At 42.8% G+C, this 17,413-nt stretch overlaps 1 protein-coding gene across 1 annotated transcript in view; it reads right to left on the bottom strand.

Moving 5' to 3' along the window:
• Nucleotides 1-17,413, bottom strand: part of AFF3 (ALF transcription elongation factor 3) — a 325,490-nt gene that overhangs the window by 20,324 nt on the left and 287,753 nt on the right. The window contains exons 11-14 of the mRNA XM_086481828.1: nucleotides 14,515-15,561; nucleotides 12,181-12,305; nucleotides 8,659-8,860; nucleotides 5,942-6,069 (exon numbers count right to left, since the gene is read on the bottom strand). Coding sequence (XP_086337954.1) covers nucleotides 5,942-6,069; nucleotides 8,659-8,860; nucleotides 12,181-12,305; nucleotides 14,515-15,561 — 1,502 coding nt within the window. The remainder of the gene's footprint in view (nucleotides 1-5,941; nucleotides 6,070-8,658; nucleotides 8,861-12,180; nucleotides 12,306-14,514; nucleotides 15,562-17,413) is intronic.

Below are 17,413 nucleotides of genomic sequence, written 5' to 3'. Positions count from 1 at the left end.
CTCTCTCCAGGGCTCCTGTCCTGCAATGCCTGTCTTAAGAAACTTCAGTAATCATACAATTTGAAAGAAATCATAGTCAGGGACTAGAAGACCAAGAAAGCATCTGACAGGGATTTTGGGAATTCATGTTCTTCATGTGCATGAAGCCATCATAGCCCCTTTCCAGCTCCATGAATCATTGTACAGATGAACAGGGTACTCACAGGCTAAAAATGAGTTTGAACTGTGATTCGCTAGGCTAAAGTGGGTACGATCATTTGGTAGTGTGGTTCTTCATTGGAAGATCACAGAATCATAGAACGTTTTGGGTTGGAAGGGACCTTACAGATCACCTAGTTCCACCCCCCCCCGTCATGGGCAGGGACACCTTCCACTAGGCCAGGTTGCTCAAAGCCACATCCACCCTTGAACATCCCTTGAACACTTCTAGGGAGAGGGCACCCAGAACTTCTCTGGGCAACCTGTTAACGAAAATGAAAAACCTGTTAAAGATGAAAATATGCTTTATATTTTGAAGGAATGATAAGGAAAGCTCCCAGATTTCCTTGGGGAATCACAGCCTTTGCACCCTAGGGCTATTACAGTAAGCCTTCTAGTCCAAAAGGGAAACTTCTGAGTAATTATTTTGTGGAAAATGGACTTGAAGCACATTCTTCGAACATATGTAAAGATATTTTCCACTGTTACAGGGACAGCAAGGCTGACTTAGGAACTAAGCTGCAAATAGAGGCATTAGAATATCTCTTATGCACCACATCTGTGAATCCTGGCATTGAGGGTGATGAAAACCTACTCTGCTCTGTGATCCAGCACAAGAACACAAACCCTGAGTTACACTGGGATGGACTCTTAGCTCTTCAAGGAGAAACCAATGTTTGGCACCAAGCCTGAAGAAAGCAAGCTGTCAAGAACCAGAGGTGGGATAGAATGGTAAACACCATGGGAGGTTAGATGAGACTTCCTTAAATTCAATATGAGACCTAGACTAGTCAAAGAGCTGCAGGGTTTGGAGGGTGCTCATCACCTGCTGTAGGCATCTGCTCATTGCTCACCAGTTGCAGAGGTGAGGAAAGACTGGGAGAGACTGGTGGGAGAGACTGTCCTCTCCTATCTGAAAGATTCAGCTCTGCTGCTGGGGCATGGAGGAGAGTTTGCTGAGCCTCATTAGAAGACCCTTGTCCTGCTCACTGTTACCATTCATTGTGGACTAAAGGTCTTTCCTAGTCAAACTGTAGAGTAAGGAAAAGGCACAACAAAATCAATTGATGCAAAAAAATTCTCTTTCCTGAGTGGCAAAATTATCAGAGGATATTTCAGATCTGAATCTGTCAATAAAACCGTTCCTTGGCTATGTCTGTGCAAGTGAAATAAGCAGGGCAAGGATACCAGCTCTATCGTTTGATCATCCGTGCTGTTTAATTGCTAATACTCTCCCTGGCATAGTTTTGAGCCTGGTCCCAGACAATGCCTGGGCACAGCTGGGGGACAGCCACAGGCCAGGGACTGTTCTCAGGAGGCAGTTAGTGTTCTTTGTTTTGGCGAGGGAAGACAGTTTAATCATATAAACATAAGCAGTGCTGGACCACTTGTCCATAGGAATAGAGGAGGCGCATGCACATAGCTTGTAAGTTCAAATGAGGTCCACAGCTCTGGTTCTTCTTTGATGTCAGGGAATAGTGGCTATAAATTCTTTATCCTGTGAGAATCTCCTGCTAGAGCCGATTAAGCATCTATTTCCCCCCAGAGCAAGCTCTCACCAAGTGCCCCTAAAAAGAAAGTGGGTAGGTGGTCTTGCAGAGAACAGGCAGCTTAATTACTTAATCATGGGAGGCAGTGTGTAATGTTATTTTCTCATGGGCAGTGTACACATGAGAAAATTCAACACCAGAAGTAAGAAGGGAAGGAGAGGGAGAATGGGGTGGTCAGATGAAGTTTTGAAATCTCCCAAAGACAAGAAACTGGGAGCAGTCCAAAGTAAGCATATGAATTTGTGAGGAACTTAGTGTAGTAAACGTTGGTCTACCTGACCAGTGATTTTTTTTAGATTGATGATAAGAAAGGGGAGCCAAGCCCTGTTCCTTAACTGTGCTCCTGAGGATGTGCTCAGCCCTACAAAAATCTCTCTACTTCAGAAGACCAGGAGTCCTTGAGGTGTTTTGAGCAATGCAAAGTGAGATGACTTCCAGATGTTGTATGGGAGTCACAACCCAAGAACTCCTTTTCCTTTCCACTCTGAGGCAGAACAATAATGAAGAGAAGACTGAAAATGAGAGACTTGGGGTTCAAACCAAAACAAAGAGATGCGCCAAGAATTTATATTTTGAGCTTTTTATGAGCTCTACGTATAACACCTTTACAGGCTGAATATTTTCTGGGTATATGGTTTACTGGCTGACAAACACAGGAAAGCTGTCTCACAGCAGCATATGTCCCTTGGACAATGTAAAGCAGTTGGGTGTGTGTAGCAGCTAAATCCATAAAGGTGGAACAAACATTCAACAAAATATGAATTAAAAACCCCAAACAACTGAAGATGTATTATCTTGCCCCTATAAGGCCAGAAAAAAGGAAAATAAATGTAAGTGAAGAAAAATCACACCCCAAGTTTGAAAGGGTAACCCACAATGCAAGTGAGAAAATAATCCTGAGGAGTATGTTCTGATTTAGCTATAAAGAAAATTGGGAAGCTGGGTGTGCTCTGCTCTTTTTCATACCACACATGCAGTATTTCGAGAAGGGTGCGGGACTGTGCCCTCGGGCACCCACAGTATGTCTGTGCTTATCACTTCAACGACAACAGACTTTGTTCCTAAATGCAGTTATTGGGAATTCTATCATTCATTGAAATTACAGCAGGACTGAGTCTGGCTTGAAGCATTATTGTGTAGCCTTGAAAATGTTCTCTTAATAGAGTCAGAAATGGCCAAAAATCCAGGAAAACTTGTTAAGAATTAATACTGGAAAAAGCACTGATGTCACTTATACATGTGGCATGCTGGGTACCTCGAAGCGTATTTAGAGCAGGCAGTAAACAATGGCAAACCAGGGGAAGTAGGATTTTGCCTGCCTTTTGAAGACTGTTAGCTATATTTACTTTATATTGCAGTGTATGTGTATGCAGCACTCTGCCAAGCAAGATATACTTTTTATTGACCTACTGTGTTCCAATTTATTGCTAGTGACAGCTGTTGTCAATGTTCTGGAGAAAATAAATTGAGAATAAAGCAGAGAGACACTGATTGGTCAAAAAAATTAGTTGTTGTTTTAAATGAAATATAAGGGATTTAGTCTCTTAAAAACTGATTAAAATGAAGACTTTAAAGCCATGGCTGGATTACAGTAATTCAGAACTTCATGGATTATGAGATGAAATACTTCATAGGCATCATTTTGGACAAATGCTGCCATTAGGATTACTACATCATTTTAGACTACTGTATTGCATTTCTTCAAATCCTTTGCAGTGGTACTATATGAATTTGAAAGACATTGGCTGCCATGTTTAATTTGATCCTTCTAACATATAAGTCAAATTTGCTGGCATTTAACATTTGCAGCCAGTCTAATCCGCTACATTTCAGTGACTTCTCTGCACAGTAATTTCAGAATCAAGGTCTAGTATAGCTGGTATTCTGGTGGTGTTTCCTACATACAGGTTGTGGATGACAGTTGTAGTACATTAAAATCTCCCTCCTCTAGTTAGCACAACAGGCATTTAACTGTTTCTGGTTTTTAAGGGCAAATTAAGACCTGTTTGATTCTGTGTTTTATCTTATTTGCCTTTTTAGATAGTTTTTTTTTTTTTAATGGGCCACAAGTTGCTTGGGGACACTATACATGAACAGTTTAACTGTACCTCCCTCTGAAAAGGTGAAACAGTTTTATTGAAGATGCCTGCCAGAGAAATCACATGTATCACTAATGGAGAAAGCAAGTGATAAAAGCCTCTTGGATGATAGAGACAGTGAAAAAAGCAGTTTTCCTCTGACAGTATTCTAGGGGAAAAACAAAACAAGCCAGTCCCCCTATTTTTTTGTGAGCATCTTGAGGGAAAATCAGATGAAGATACAATAGTTCTGTTGTAGCTGTTTCTGACTGTTTTTTTCTAATCCAAACAGATAAGCACATCCTGCAATTTTGACTTTTATTAGGCACACTGATACCTGTCTGCCTTGTACATGTTTAAACTGCAGAAAAATCGAACAGTTGCAAGTAAATTATAGATGATAAAGTAATTTAAGAGACATGAAGAGTTACGTAGTACTTCTAAACAGTTTCAAATTTCCTCAATGGAGGAAAAAATCATTACGTTTATTCAACTTAGATCTCTTTATGACTGCAATGAATACATACAGAAATTAATCTCACCGACCTTCTTTTCTTGACATACAAAACAGTTAACATACTTTTGAAGTGTGTAGGAATTATTCACGCCTTATACTAGGAAGCCTGGATTCTCTTTATGAAAGGTTGCTGTCCCTCTAGTCCCTGAGACCAGGTAGTGTCAATAAACCTTACTACTACTACTATTACTATTATTATAAAATCCCAGCTCTGGTAGAAGGCAGTTCCTGAGGAAACAAGGCTGTTATCTCAGGGTTTTCTTTGGTATGAAAGAGTTAGAGATGTTGTGGGTGAAAGTCTGGGAGTACAAAAGTCGTGTCAAGGTCATATAGCTTACAAAGCTCCAGGCAGTCTGATGCATAGCTTGAAGAGAACCTCTTCTACACTAGCCAGAGAAAAACAATATTTCCAGGCCAGAACATTACCAATCAAAAAGAATCTGGATTTTCTAGATACTAGGATTTCAACCTTCAGTTTCACATTTATATTTGATCTAAATAACGCATCCTAAATGACCTTGAGAAACAAAGAAGCAATTTTAATTTACCGAAAGGAAAGACAATAAGAAGCTTAAATTATTTTCAGAGAAGGAGAACAGGGGATGTTTGAAGAATGTAGTGGAGGTGGGGAGGGCCAGGTATCCCTCCAGGTACTCATGCTAACCACTGCTGCTTCCTACTTGCCCTGCTTTTGTGATACCTTTTTCTGAGCAGCAGTAGCAATGACAGTAGCAGCTGTCAAGGCTCAGGGATGCAAGGCTCCCATATATCCTCTCCCCTTGCCCCAAAGGGTGAACAAGAAGGGTGCTCCTCTCACCCCGCCTTGCTATGGTTCTGTATATTAATAGTCTGATGTGTGCATAATTAATGGCAGAGCCCCAAGGGTACTACTAAAGCCTTAATGGCCCTGACCTGCCTCATGTGGGGCCTCCTCTCTCTGCCCATGGGCTAAAGAAATCCATTGAAGCTCAGGTCTGGGCCTTCACTCCCCATCCAACTCATTTTAAGTATGCCTGTCTTCAGCCCTTTCACAGCCATGCTTGTGCCTGGCCATGGCCCCCATTGATCTGGAGCCTGACTTGAGGACTGTTTTCCTGGCTGGACCAGCCTTGTCACTACGCACGCCTGGCAGTCATTGGGCCGTGTCTGGCCCTTACCGGACCTGATCCTGACCTGTCTTCCTGGCCTGACCTCGGACCTGCCTCGTCACCGTGGACTCGCCTGAGGATCTCTTGACTGAACCGGACTCCACCCTTGGACCTGCCCTGATCACCTCGCTCAGGTGTTGTGGGACTGGACGGCTGGCTGGCATGGCCTCTGCCATCCCAGCTGTGTTCTGCCCCCCCAGCTGTGTTCTGCCCCTTGGCTCCTGGCTCCCCATCCTTTAGGCAGTCCTCACTGCTCCTTGATGATTAGAGGCTTAATTTGTGATGAAAAATTAAAGAGTTTATATAGTATGTCTCATTCATCTCTCAATGTACAGTATTACTATAATACTTCTGGACGTGTCTCAGTTCCTGTTGGTCAAATTGTATTTTTCTCTCTTTAAATGCAGAAAATGGCATTGTTTTCTTTATTTTAAAGTCATCTGTACTTACATATCATCAAAGATAAGCTTTGTCCTTCTGCAGTCCCTGGGTGTGCTGGACAGAGGTGACCAAGGCTCTGTTTGGGACTGTGGCTTATTGCAGAGAAGAACATTTTCTGAATTGATGTGAATTGCTTTCTAGACAACAAACAGCAGAGAAGACATTGAGGAATTGGCTACTAACTTCAAAAAAGCAACTAATAAACAACAGAGCGTCTTTGCATTGTGTTGTAAACTGGCAGTTAGTTTTCCTACTATTTCAGCAGGGAGTATGTACAACTGTCCTGTCACCGATAGCCACAAATTCACAGATATTGCTCAGAGCACTTTGTAAAGGGCTTGAGTTTCAATGTGATGTACAGAAGAAATTGAGCTGAACTATTAGTAACTATCAAAACACTCTGAAACACAGTAAGTGAAATTATTAAATAATAGATCTGTTGTGGTCATTTAGAGGATCAAGTTATATCTCTAGTTTTCAGCTTCCAAACTAGCATTGTACCTTGCCTCAGGGGAGCAAGGCCCACTTGTTTGGCTTGTTTCACGCTGCACTGCTGATGTGCCTGTGTGGTATGAATTTGTAGCCTGAGGTTCAGGTTTCTTTCTGCTCAGGGTCCCTGATCAGCTTGAACGATCACTGCTGATGTGCCACAGCGGAAGCACGTGTCTTTTGGCAGGGTCTCACACATTCCCTCAGCTGCAGCCGTGTTCTTCACGTGGCCTCATGAGCCCTTTGTCCTACCAAGTGACCTGTTGTGTGGGCTACTACACACTGGTGCAAGTGCAAAGCAGAGGGCCCCAGGTTGTTTTCGGCTGATAACCACTGCCAGAAAACACTGTTCTTCGTCAGGTGACAGACAGAAACGCAATAGGGAAATGGACAAAAAGCTCAAATGGATAAAAGCCACGCCCTGGCTTGCCATCTCTGACAGAAATTCAAAGGACAACTTGGGTGTGCCAGTTAGGTGCCAGATGGGAAGACAGGATAAAACAAAGCTAACTTTAACATTTATACTTGATGAGCTCTTATCTTCTACGTGGCACATGCAGATCAGTTCAGCAGGCTAAAGTTTTCAGATGAATAACCAGATACATAAGAATTTTATTGCAAACGTTGTTAAAATGTTGACCAAATGGGGCATTGCTAGGCTATGCAGAAATTTTCAGTGAAACGCATTTGCTAAGAGTGTGGATCATAAAGCAATCACCTTTTACTTTTGATTTCCAGCACATTTGCCTGTGAAGGAATTTAAATTGTTTTCAAGATACCCAGTGAAGAATCATATAATTATAATTCTGAATGGGTTATAAACCTCTAAACTTGTGTTTTAGAAGTTAAAATGTTTAAAAAATTATAGTTAATCTGTGGAAAAATAAATTAATAACTAAGATATGTTAAAATGACTTTTTATTGCATTATTTTTATGTAATTAATTTTATCTGAATTTATCAAAAGCATCTGTGAGATATTATTGAAACACAGAATTTATGATAGCTTGTTTTCTAAAAAGTGTCCAAAATGAAGATTATAGTTACTACTTCCCCCTCCACTCTCAAAAAATAAATACATTTAAGTATATACATATATAACTAATATATACTTAACATATACTGTGGCGCCAGCTACCCACAGCAAAAGTGACTGGAAGAGACCACTGCTACAACTCAGGTAGTTTGTTTTTCTGAAAGTCGCTTAGGCACTAATACTTAGGCTTTTGAAGCCTCTTATGTATCAAATAACAAATACAACAAATAGATATAGGATAAAATATATAAATGGCTTTTGTAGCAAGGAGAGGAGCATGGGCCTTTCTAGCAGCAGCAGAGTGCCCTAACAGCTTGACTAGACACTCCAGCAGTGGACATCAATATGATGGTACCCAAATTGCCTCTTCTAGGTATTTCACACAGAGCAGAACAGCTTCAAGGGGAGGACATGACAATATCCTGCCCTTGGTCTTCTACTGGCAGTGTCCTGTAGGCTGGAGGGTAGGGTATGATTTTGAGAGGTGAGAGAGGGAGGGAGATGTGAATTGCTTCACTCAGAAGAGCTAACAGGCTCTTTACTCTAGCTTCCTAATCACAGAACTCATGCATAAACGGGAGCAGCATCTACTCCTCTTTCTCTATGCTCTGGAGGCAGTGGCTACCATGTGGTGTAGTAATAAGGCCTTATCTGGAAGAGCACGCTGGACACATTTAGTGCGAGCAAGACTCTCTGATCAGTATGTGAATACCTGGGCTCTGATGGAGCTGAGCTGTGAGGCTGATGCTAAGCTGTTCAACGGTGTCAAGAGTAAGTAGAAGTGTTGGAGAAAGTTGGTTGTAAGACATGTAGGAAAACTTGTTTGCAGGCACACTCATGGCTAGGCAGGGGCTGAGAAGAGGCCTGATACAGTCGAGGCCTCATGCATCACACTTTTGGATGTAGGGGGCTTGCATTATGCCCAAGCAATACTCTGGAGGCCTAAAGCCATTAGTTTTTGGCCATTAGCTTTCACCTTTTGCTTATGTAGGCTTTGGTATTTGCCCGCTTTACAGACTGCCCTCTTTTTTTTTTTTCTTCTGTGCCTGGCTAAACTCCAAACCAGAAAAACTGAACTTACACTACAACATTCATTATTACAGTTTTTTTTGCATAACATTCTGCAAAACTAACACAGAATGCAATACAAAGCGAAAAATATTCAGCTAGGCTTTATGTTATGAACAACAGCATAAACTTACATTGAAGTCTCCAGGATGTGGCTGCGACTGGATTTCACCCTTATGTTTTTTGCTGGAGGAGATGGAAGGTAATAGACTGCTGCCATTAGGTCTGCTGGAGGGAGTTAAATCATCGTTGGAGTATTTGTGTTTTGATGCATCAGAGAGGGGAGAGACGGGTGACCGAAGCATTTTCTCATTTTTATTTATTGGTATTGCCAAGCTGGAAATGGAAATTACAGTAATGGAGTGTCACAAAGCTGGGTTTGAGAAAGGTAAATGTTTTATATATTACCAAAACTTTGAATTTAAAACCTGCTGGCAGGATAAAGTCTATTGGTATCTGGAAACAAGCTTACAGTATTGGGACCAAGAGTTCATTTACAAATTTGTATCATGTTTCTCCTCTTTCCCTTCAAGGCAAATTGTAATTCTGGAGTTAATATAAAGTCTGCATCAGAGTACTTGAAAAAAAATACAGAGATAAATGGCCACTTGCTCACCATTTCTTAAGGGATAGCTGGAGACGAAGATTAGGCTCCGAAGTGTAAGTTCAGGTTATGGAGCCCTATTTCACCATTACAGGTGACAATTTATAAGCCATGGCAATAAAACCATATGTCAACTAAAACAGGAAATGTGCTTAAAGACGACTGGCTTGTCTTTGTGCTCAGTGCCCAGCCTTTGGTAGCACTGTTTATACTAATCTAATACAGATTTTGAAGACAAAGAAAGATAGGCTGGTAGTGCAGACAAAAGGAAACATATGCAAACAGTAGACGCAGAGAAATGTGAGCTGCTCTGTCTTCTAAAGCAGAAAGTTATACCACAGAGAGTATTTTCAGCTTTCATTTCTTTGGAAGAAGCTTTGGATACGGACAAGTCAGACAGACTGTAAAAATATGCCCAGAAATAAACTTCAGACGCATTAATTCGAAGAAAATATCTAGATGAAAATCTTAAAGCAACACACACAAAATAGAAGTTTTTTAAGGAGACAGTTTGCATTGAGACTAAAACTGTGATTAAGGTCAGACAGAGTATTTTAACACAATACCTTTCCCTGTCACAGTCCCCTTTATTCAGCCTATTACTTTTTATGGACAATTCTCACTTCTTTATAGTTAGTATATCAGACAGTATACACTTAATGGAATCGCAAAAAAGAATATGGTACAAACTATACTTTATTTCTGCACATAATTTCAGGGAACAGAGCTAATTAAATACGCTCTTATCATACATTTGTCCATTTATCTGGCAAGTCTTTAAAAACTAGCTGTGAAAGAAGCCATGAATCATAGTTCAGAACCTTTCCTGTTTCCCACAGTGTAGTACCTTTAAAACACAACGTGAACTGTTTTGCTTTAATGACCAATGCTGTTTACAAAAGCAAGAATCAGAGTGTGTAAGATGGAAAATTGTGCCCTTCTTCTCGTCACCCCAAGAAAAATAAGATCTGTAGCACTATTCTGAAAGTACAGGCTGATGCTGTCATTTCTTTTCCTCTTTTCAAACACAAACCCATGCCTTGGCTAGTCATGTTTATACATCACTGTCAAAGTGTAAACCTAAAGCATCCAAGAGAAGCCAGAGCTCTTTGGCAGTGTACCCAAACCTCAAAAACTTGGCCCAGAGCTTGTGAGGAGTAGCTATGATTTCTAGTTGCGCTGCAGACCTTCTACATGGCCTTTGGCACACTGCGTAGGGCCCACCTAAATGTATTGTGAGCAGTCAAACTGCAGAACAATCATCTTATACAGAGAAGCCATGCAGAACAACTTGCAGTGAGCTGTCATCTGCTGGGACTGCGCAGACTGTGGCATCTGACATAGGTGCAAGATATTTGGGGTATCTCTTCCTGACGCTGCAGACTTTCTTGTCAAACAGGGCCTTGCTTAGTCTGCACCTCAGACTGTAATCCCACAGTAGAAAATGCTCGTGTCTGAAGGTGTTTTTGCTCCTCTCTTTGCTACCAGCTCTCAGCTGTGCTGACAAAACTGTCTGTGTGGTTTTGCTGGGAGCAGAATAATAATAACCCGGCCAACAGAAAAAAAAAAAAAAAAGAAAAAAAGAAAGAATTCTGGTTTCAGACAAGTTTCTTGACCTAATTTACAGGAGACTCTTACAGGCAGCTATGGTGGCATAACTGGAGGGGGGATGTGCCAGCATGAGCAGCCTCCGGTTGCAAGAGGGACAGGAGGTCCCGATATCTGCACTGCTGGTTTACCTACAGCCTCAGTAGCCCTTCCTCAGCTGCGGAAATATTAGCATTTGATATCATGTCCTACAGTAGCATAAACCACAGAAACATCTTGGAAGCAGGGTAGACCAGGGAAGAATTAGGAGGCAAGCACACATTTAAGACCTTCTTCTTTGTTTCTTTAATGTACAGTTGCTACCAGGAGTACTGAAGATAATGCCAAGCAAAACACAAATTATTGTCCTGCTTCCAGGAAGCACAGAATTAACCCTGTGACACAGCAAGCTATGACAGCCATGCTATTCTCTGAAAATGAATGCGACATAAAACATACGACACTGCGGTAACAGGAACGGCATGCCTGCATGCAATCACCGACAATAAAGCAAACTGTTCTGTGTATTGTTTTCACCTTATGAAACATATGTGACATGTCAGGACAAAGAAATTGAATGCATATTTTTGAATAAGCACTCTCTATATATTAGTTTTCTCCATGATTTTTTCCAGTATTAATGACAAGGATTCCTCAAACTCATCAGCCTACTACGATACCCGGATACTACCAGGAAATGATTTTTTTCAAAATACTGATGACCAGCCTGTGCTAAGCAGCATGCAGCTGAACTCTGAAAAGATGCATGTCTAAGTTTGACTGCTGGAAGCCTCCAGAGAAACTCAATATGATTGATCTGACATTGATAGGGGTCTGTGTGCATAAACCATGCCAGCAAATGCTAAATATTAATCCTTTTTTTCATGCCCTGCATCCTTTGAAAATCTCATTGTTTTTAAAGTCTGAGTTCCTTGTCCTAAAATACTTACTAATTCCACAGAACAGATTGCTTGTAATATCAAAAATATTTGATCTCAGATATATTTTGGAACTGAGTATTGCAGGCATTGTTACGACTATTTTTCTCAATCTTTTGCACAGAGTTTATAGATAATTCTATTTATACAGTCAAACTTTAAAATTCATAACATTGTAAGGACGGAAAAGGCTATAAGATGGTTGCATGTGTGGACTGGTACCTACAACACAGTGTTTGGGAATATGTCTTGGACAATCGCGCTGCTCTACCTATAATTACTCATTCTATGAGCCTCACACTTGAACTCACTTCTTTGTGCAATAGGACAAAAATGCAAGTACATAAATGTGTCAGGAGCTGCTAACTTGTTCATTAAACCAGAAGGAAGGAGAATGCAGGGAGTAATTTTTCAACATAAAATGTGATAATTAAAAAATAAATCCTATTAAAGGGAAAAAATAACACATGGCATTAAACTGCAACTAGTTGTATGACTCAGTGGTAAATAAGAAGGAAAATGCTTACCTGTTTTCATTCATATTGCAGTGATTTGCTGTTGTGATGCTGTGGGCAGAGGCAGCTAAACGTGAAGAACTCTCTCGCTCTAAGTGAGTCTTTTTGATGTCTCTGCACTCTTCCTCATTCTCACACTGAATGAAAAGAAAAATAATGATCTTGTAGGTTTTGGATTTACTACAGATCCAAAAGTATTTCAGCAAGTCAGGGGCTGGTATTTTCTGGCATTTTGGTATTAATGATGACACTTCCCTTGAGCATATACCTAACATGGATCAGAGAGGATTGGCCCATGTCTTAAAAAAATAAAATCTAAAGAGGTAAGCGTAAAAAAAAAAGGAGCAGAATATAAAACTTTAATTGTTTCCACCACTCCCCTACTTGCACTTTGGGGTATTTTTTCTTTATATTGCCCTCTTCGCCCATCTTCTGTGTGCTTTTCTCTTGCCTAGTCCTCAACCTCATACCTCTTTTGTCTCTCCCTCTCTCTTCTTGGCGTCAGTGACTATCCCTATACTAGTAAATACAACAGATCAGCCACTGGTCCTGAGCCCAACCGGCATGGCACAGCTCGCACTCATGCGCTCATCTTGCTCCGCCTTCAAACCAGGGTATGCCACATTGGGATTGCCTTTTGGGAAGGGACCTTAGTCTGCTCCTGAGCGAGGGTCAGGCACTGTCTGGAAGAACAGAAGTTGACCCAGGCCAAAACCATGTTAGCAAGCATGTTAACAGTTAAACAAAGCGGATGACTGTGTGACACCGCTTGGGACTCCACCCTGGCCCTATCTGGCCTACTAGTATGAACACAGCCAATGTTTTCTGACACTATTTAGTTTCATGTTATGTTCCTTAGGTTCTATCATCAGCTCCCAAAGTCTCCGCTTTCCCAATCTCCTGCAACGTCCACATCTTTTTCCACTTCTAACAACTCCCCAGTTTCCAGTACTGGCTGAGTTTTACTTGTGATCTGTTGATTCTGCTGTACTTACTGCCTTGCTGCATGGCAACAACATTTTCTGTTATCCACAGCCACCGTGGCTGCTGCTACAGGGTAAATGTTGTAGCTTACACCCCACAGGAGTGAAGATATTTTCACACCTCAGTGCTTAACCATCCTCTTCTGTCTCTACTTTGCCCATCTTCTTGAGATCATGACAGAGGTGGAAGTGACAAGGACCTGTTTCTAATTTTGCAGTTATGCCCGATAATCCATACTTATTAGTCTTACCCATAAAGCCTTTTGGGAAGGGTGATCATATATGGTGAGTTTGCATAGCAGCTGCCTGTTGAGGCTCTTATTTCAGGCTGAGGGGCAATTTGGTACGCCAGGGATGCCTTTATTATATTACATTTATTATATAGTATATATTTATTATTATATTTATTTGTTATATCACTAAACCCAACAACAACAGCAGTGCTTTAAGACAGAAGAGTAAAATAATATGTGCCACAGAAAGTCTGATTAAGCATTTCTAGAATGATTGCATTTATTTTGCCCTTCTGTCATGTCCTCCTGTTTCCTTCTGGGTGTACAGCCTGGAACTATCACACTGGCAATATATAAATATTTTGCTTCTGCCACTCTTTCTTGACCTGTTTCCCATCATTTTGTACTGTGCAATCACTTCCATGCTACTTCCTAAAGAAAATGCAGACAAACACATCTCAAAGCTTATCAGGGCTCTCTGTTATGGCTCTACAAGTGGCCAGAACAGGGTTGTCACCTTTCAGATACTAAAAAAAGAACCAAAACATGAAAAAAGATGAAAAAAGGAAAGACTGCTTTAGATAAATGGTCCTCAAAAATATACAGATCAATCTGCACACATATGGTATCTCAGAGGTTGACAGATGACTGCACAGTAAAACTGTTCAGAAACTGGGCAGGTGGCAATTCCAGTTCAGAGTGACTTTTGAGGTCAGATCAGTACAAATGGACCAGAAAGCCTCCTCGGTGGACAGCTGTGGCCATGGGGTGGAGGGGGCTTTCTCCTTGGCACCAGTGGTGGCTCAGAAAGTGTGCGGGAGAGATGGGGTGGAGGGGTGGGTGTGAAGCCATCCTACTAAAAAGGCAGTGCCTTTGCTAAGGCATGGAAAGCTGTGTGCCAGCAGTGAACACCATCTCCAAGGGGCTGTGAACCTTCATAGCCAAGAGTTTCATCACCTCTTGGGATGGCATCTCCCCTGGGGCTTGGCGAGTGGGGGACAAATCACAGCTCTGAAGTGCCGGCCCAGAGAAGACACCACCATCGAGCACTGGATGTGGATGCAAGAGATGCTTGCCTCCCATTTCAGGAGAATCCCCCACCCACCCCGATCAGTCCCCCCAAAGCTCACCTTGCGTTTCCTTCTAGATTTCGGTAAACCCTTCTCTGCGGGGGGGTCAGCACTACTACCCTGCGGGAGGCTGGGCGCCTGGTTTGCTGCGGCGCTCATGGCCAGTGGCTCTTCGGGCAAACGCTCTGGAATCCTGGACAAAAGAGCCAAGTCAATGTTGACCCACAGCGACTTTACCTCATCACTGTCTTTCAGAGGAGACAGGAGCTCATTCCTACCGAAAGGAACCAGGGTGTAAAATTGTTCCTCCAGCTCCTTTGCTATTTCACTACTAGTCCTGGCATTAATGGAGCCAAAGGCACTGCAACCGCCGTGAGGTTTGCTGGCGGCGCCGGTCCCCGCGTCCTTGGTGCGTGGCTCAGCCCCGGCCACCACCGGCACCTTGGGCAGCGGGCACGCCTCCCGCTCCGACTCAGAGCCCGAGTCGGAGGAGGACGATGAGGACGAAGACTCAGTTTCGATGAACTCCTTGGATTTGGGCGCCGTTTTGCTTGGCCCCCGGGCCCGACGCTTCTCGCCGGCTGCGGCTGAGCGGGGCTCCCGGCGGTGCCCCGCTCTGCAACCAGCACCGTTGCTGCTGCCACTGGGCCGGGCCCTTGGTGCGTCGCCAGCAGTGCTCTCCGGAAAGCTGTGGCTCCCGGGGGGCTCCTCTGCGCTGGGGCAGTGGGGGCCGTCCCCGGTAGATGTCCTCTCGGCCCGCCGCGGTGCCTTCTTCCCTGCTGCCCTCCTCGGAGGCCCGCCGTCGGCGGCGGGGGGTGACTTTTGCCGGCTGCCTTTGCTGCCCGGTGCTTTGTTGGCGGTCCTGGGCCGCGGTCCGTCCCCGATGGCGGTGGTGGCAGTGGCGGTGCGGCCCTCCCCACTGCGGTGCTCGGTCGGGCCGGCCGCTGGGGTCTTCTCGCTTTCCTGCCGCTCTGCCTTCACACGGCCGTAGTAGGGATGGGCCTCCAGCGCCGGGCCATCGTGGTGGGTCAGGATGGGTGCTTTTTGCGGGGTGACTTTATTCAGCCACTTGTCCAGCTGCCACTTGTTGGACGAGGGTGGCTCGGGCTGAAAGGGAAACAGGTGGCAATGAGCTTAGTGCCGAGACTCTGCTACCCCCTCCCTGGGGCTCCCTCAGGGACACCGAAACACCGGGTACCTCCTGGTACTGCAGAGATTTTCCTCTGGTCAAAGAGCCGCCGCCAAGCCATGGCAAGCCCCTGGCACTGGCCTTGTGCAGTGGGACGGGAGACTGTGAGTCATGCTGCGTAAGGGGGGGATATTATTGGTTTCACAGTGAGTTTGGGAAGGAGGATGGCTTCCATGGTTCATCATTTCTAAGGATGATTCATGCAGCACTACTGGCACTGGCTTTACCAGGAAACACTCCCAAGTTTTCAAATAGAAGAAAATATAATGGCAATAGGAAGGCAGGAAAACAAGGCAGGGGTAGGCTGAGGCTGAGGGAGGATAGCTTGGAGGAAAGCTTAGGGATTTGTATTTTGTGTCCTGCACGATCGCAATAAATACAAAAAGTATTTAAAAAGTATACAGAGAGGCATGTAGTGCGGACTTGGAGGCCTAACCAGGCGGTTCATGTAATCTGTCTGGTATTGACGTTATAGTCCTGTGAGATCCCACAAACATTTGTTGTGTGGTGGTACTGTCAAGTGCTCATTTTGTGAGTATTGTGCAGCTGTTAGTTTTTCTCTTCATTCCTGTCACAACACGATCAAGCTATAAGAGAGCATCTAGAACATAATGGTGTTTGGACAGTGAAGAAGTGGTATAATTATGATTTCAAATGTAACCACAGCTCAGATAATGTTATTTCAGAACAATGTGCAAGTGTTTTCTGGTGCTTCTTGCAATCAGTAATTTGAATGTAATAAAATGAAGAGGAAAGGCAAAAAAACCCAAAAGAAATAAATCATGGAGTAGGTGGCCAGCCATAACCTAACCCCGCAGAAGTCAATGTGAAAAGTCTTCTTAATTTCCTTAACTGGAACCAAAATTTGATCCAGTAGCCTATTGCATATGAATAATCAAAAAGCATGTCATGAGTCTAACATGAAAACCATCAAGGCTCTGGAAGAAAATTTGCTTAAGAGAGAATATCCACAGTCTCTAACTTAAAAGAGTCTCTTACTCCTTATTTAAAGTAGGTGCCTGAGGGCAACACAGGTTTCTTGCATAGCTAAGGGCATCCCCAGAATCACCCACTGAGGGTGGAAAAAAAGTTAGACATCCAAATTCATATGATACAATTATTCCTACTTGCAAAAGTGTCTAATTTACTCGTTATCAAGCTAGCCAATACCTATGGGAAGTTTGCTGGATTACTTTAAGTTTATTTTTTCTTCACCATACTCTCTAATACCTTACATGAGGAATTTCTTTCCTGAGCTGTAAATCTTGAAAAAGGATGGGCAATATTTCTTTTGGATGATGATATATTTTTACAACTCTTAACTGTTTATCTAAAATAAACAGCATTTTTTTGGTTTGCTGCTGAAAATATAGATATATTTGTTTGGTGCCATTCATTGTGCACATACTGAATTTACTAGATATATAATAGAAGGTTCACTATACATGAAGGTCTTTCCACTGTTCAGGTGTATTTAAGAAAAAGACATACATCAGCAGCACGTGGGGAAAAATACACCTCTGCCCACAAGTATAGGTCAGAGTGAGGGCAGCTTGAAAGTTCAAAAAAACTTTCAGCTTTTCTGTTACATTCCATTCTGTCTCTTTATGTACCTTGTAATTCTTGAAAACAGAGGTTCACAAAATATGGATTTCAAGGGATGACAGTAAACCAGCAGAAAACAGTCATTAACTGCTACAGTGTCGTAACTTGGCAATGTGGTACTTTCCTAGAGTGATATGTCTGCTATTTAGGCAGAATAACTACAGT

This window comes from Leptosomus discolor, chromosome 1 (genome assembly GCF_034619465.1).
Source record: "Leptosomus discolor isolate bLepDis1 chromosome 1, bLepDis1.hap2, whole genome shotgun sequence".
Lineage (NCBI taxonomy): Eukaryota > Metazoa > Chordata > Aves > Leptosomiformes > Leptosomidae > Leptosomus > Leptosomus discolor.
This window is presented reverse-complemented; position numbering and strand designations above follow the sequence as displayed.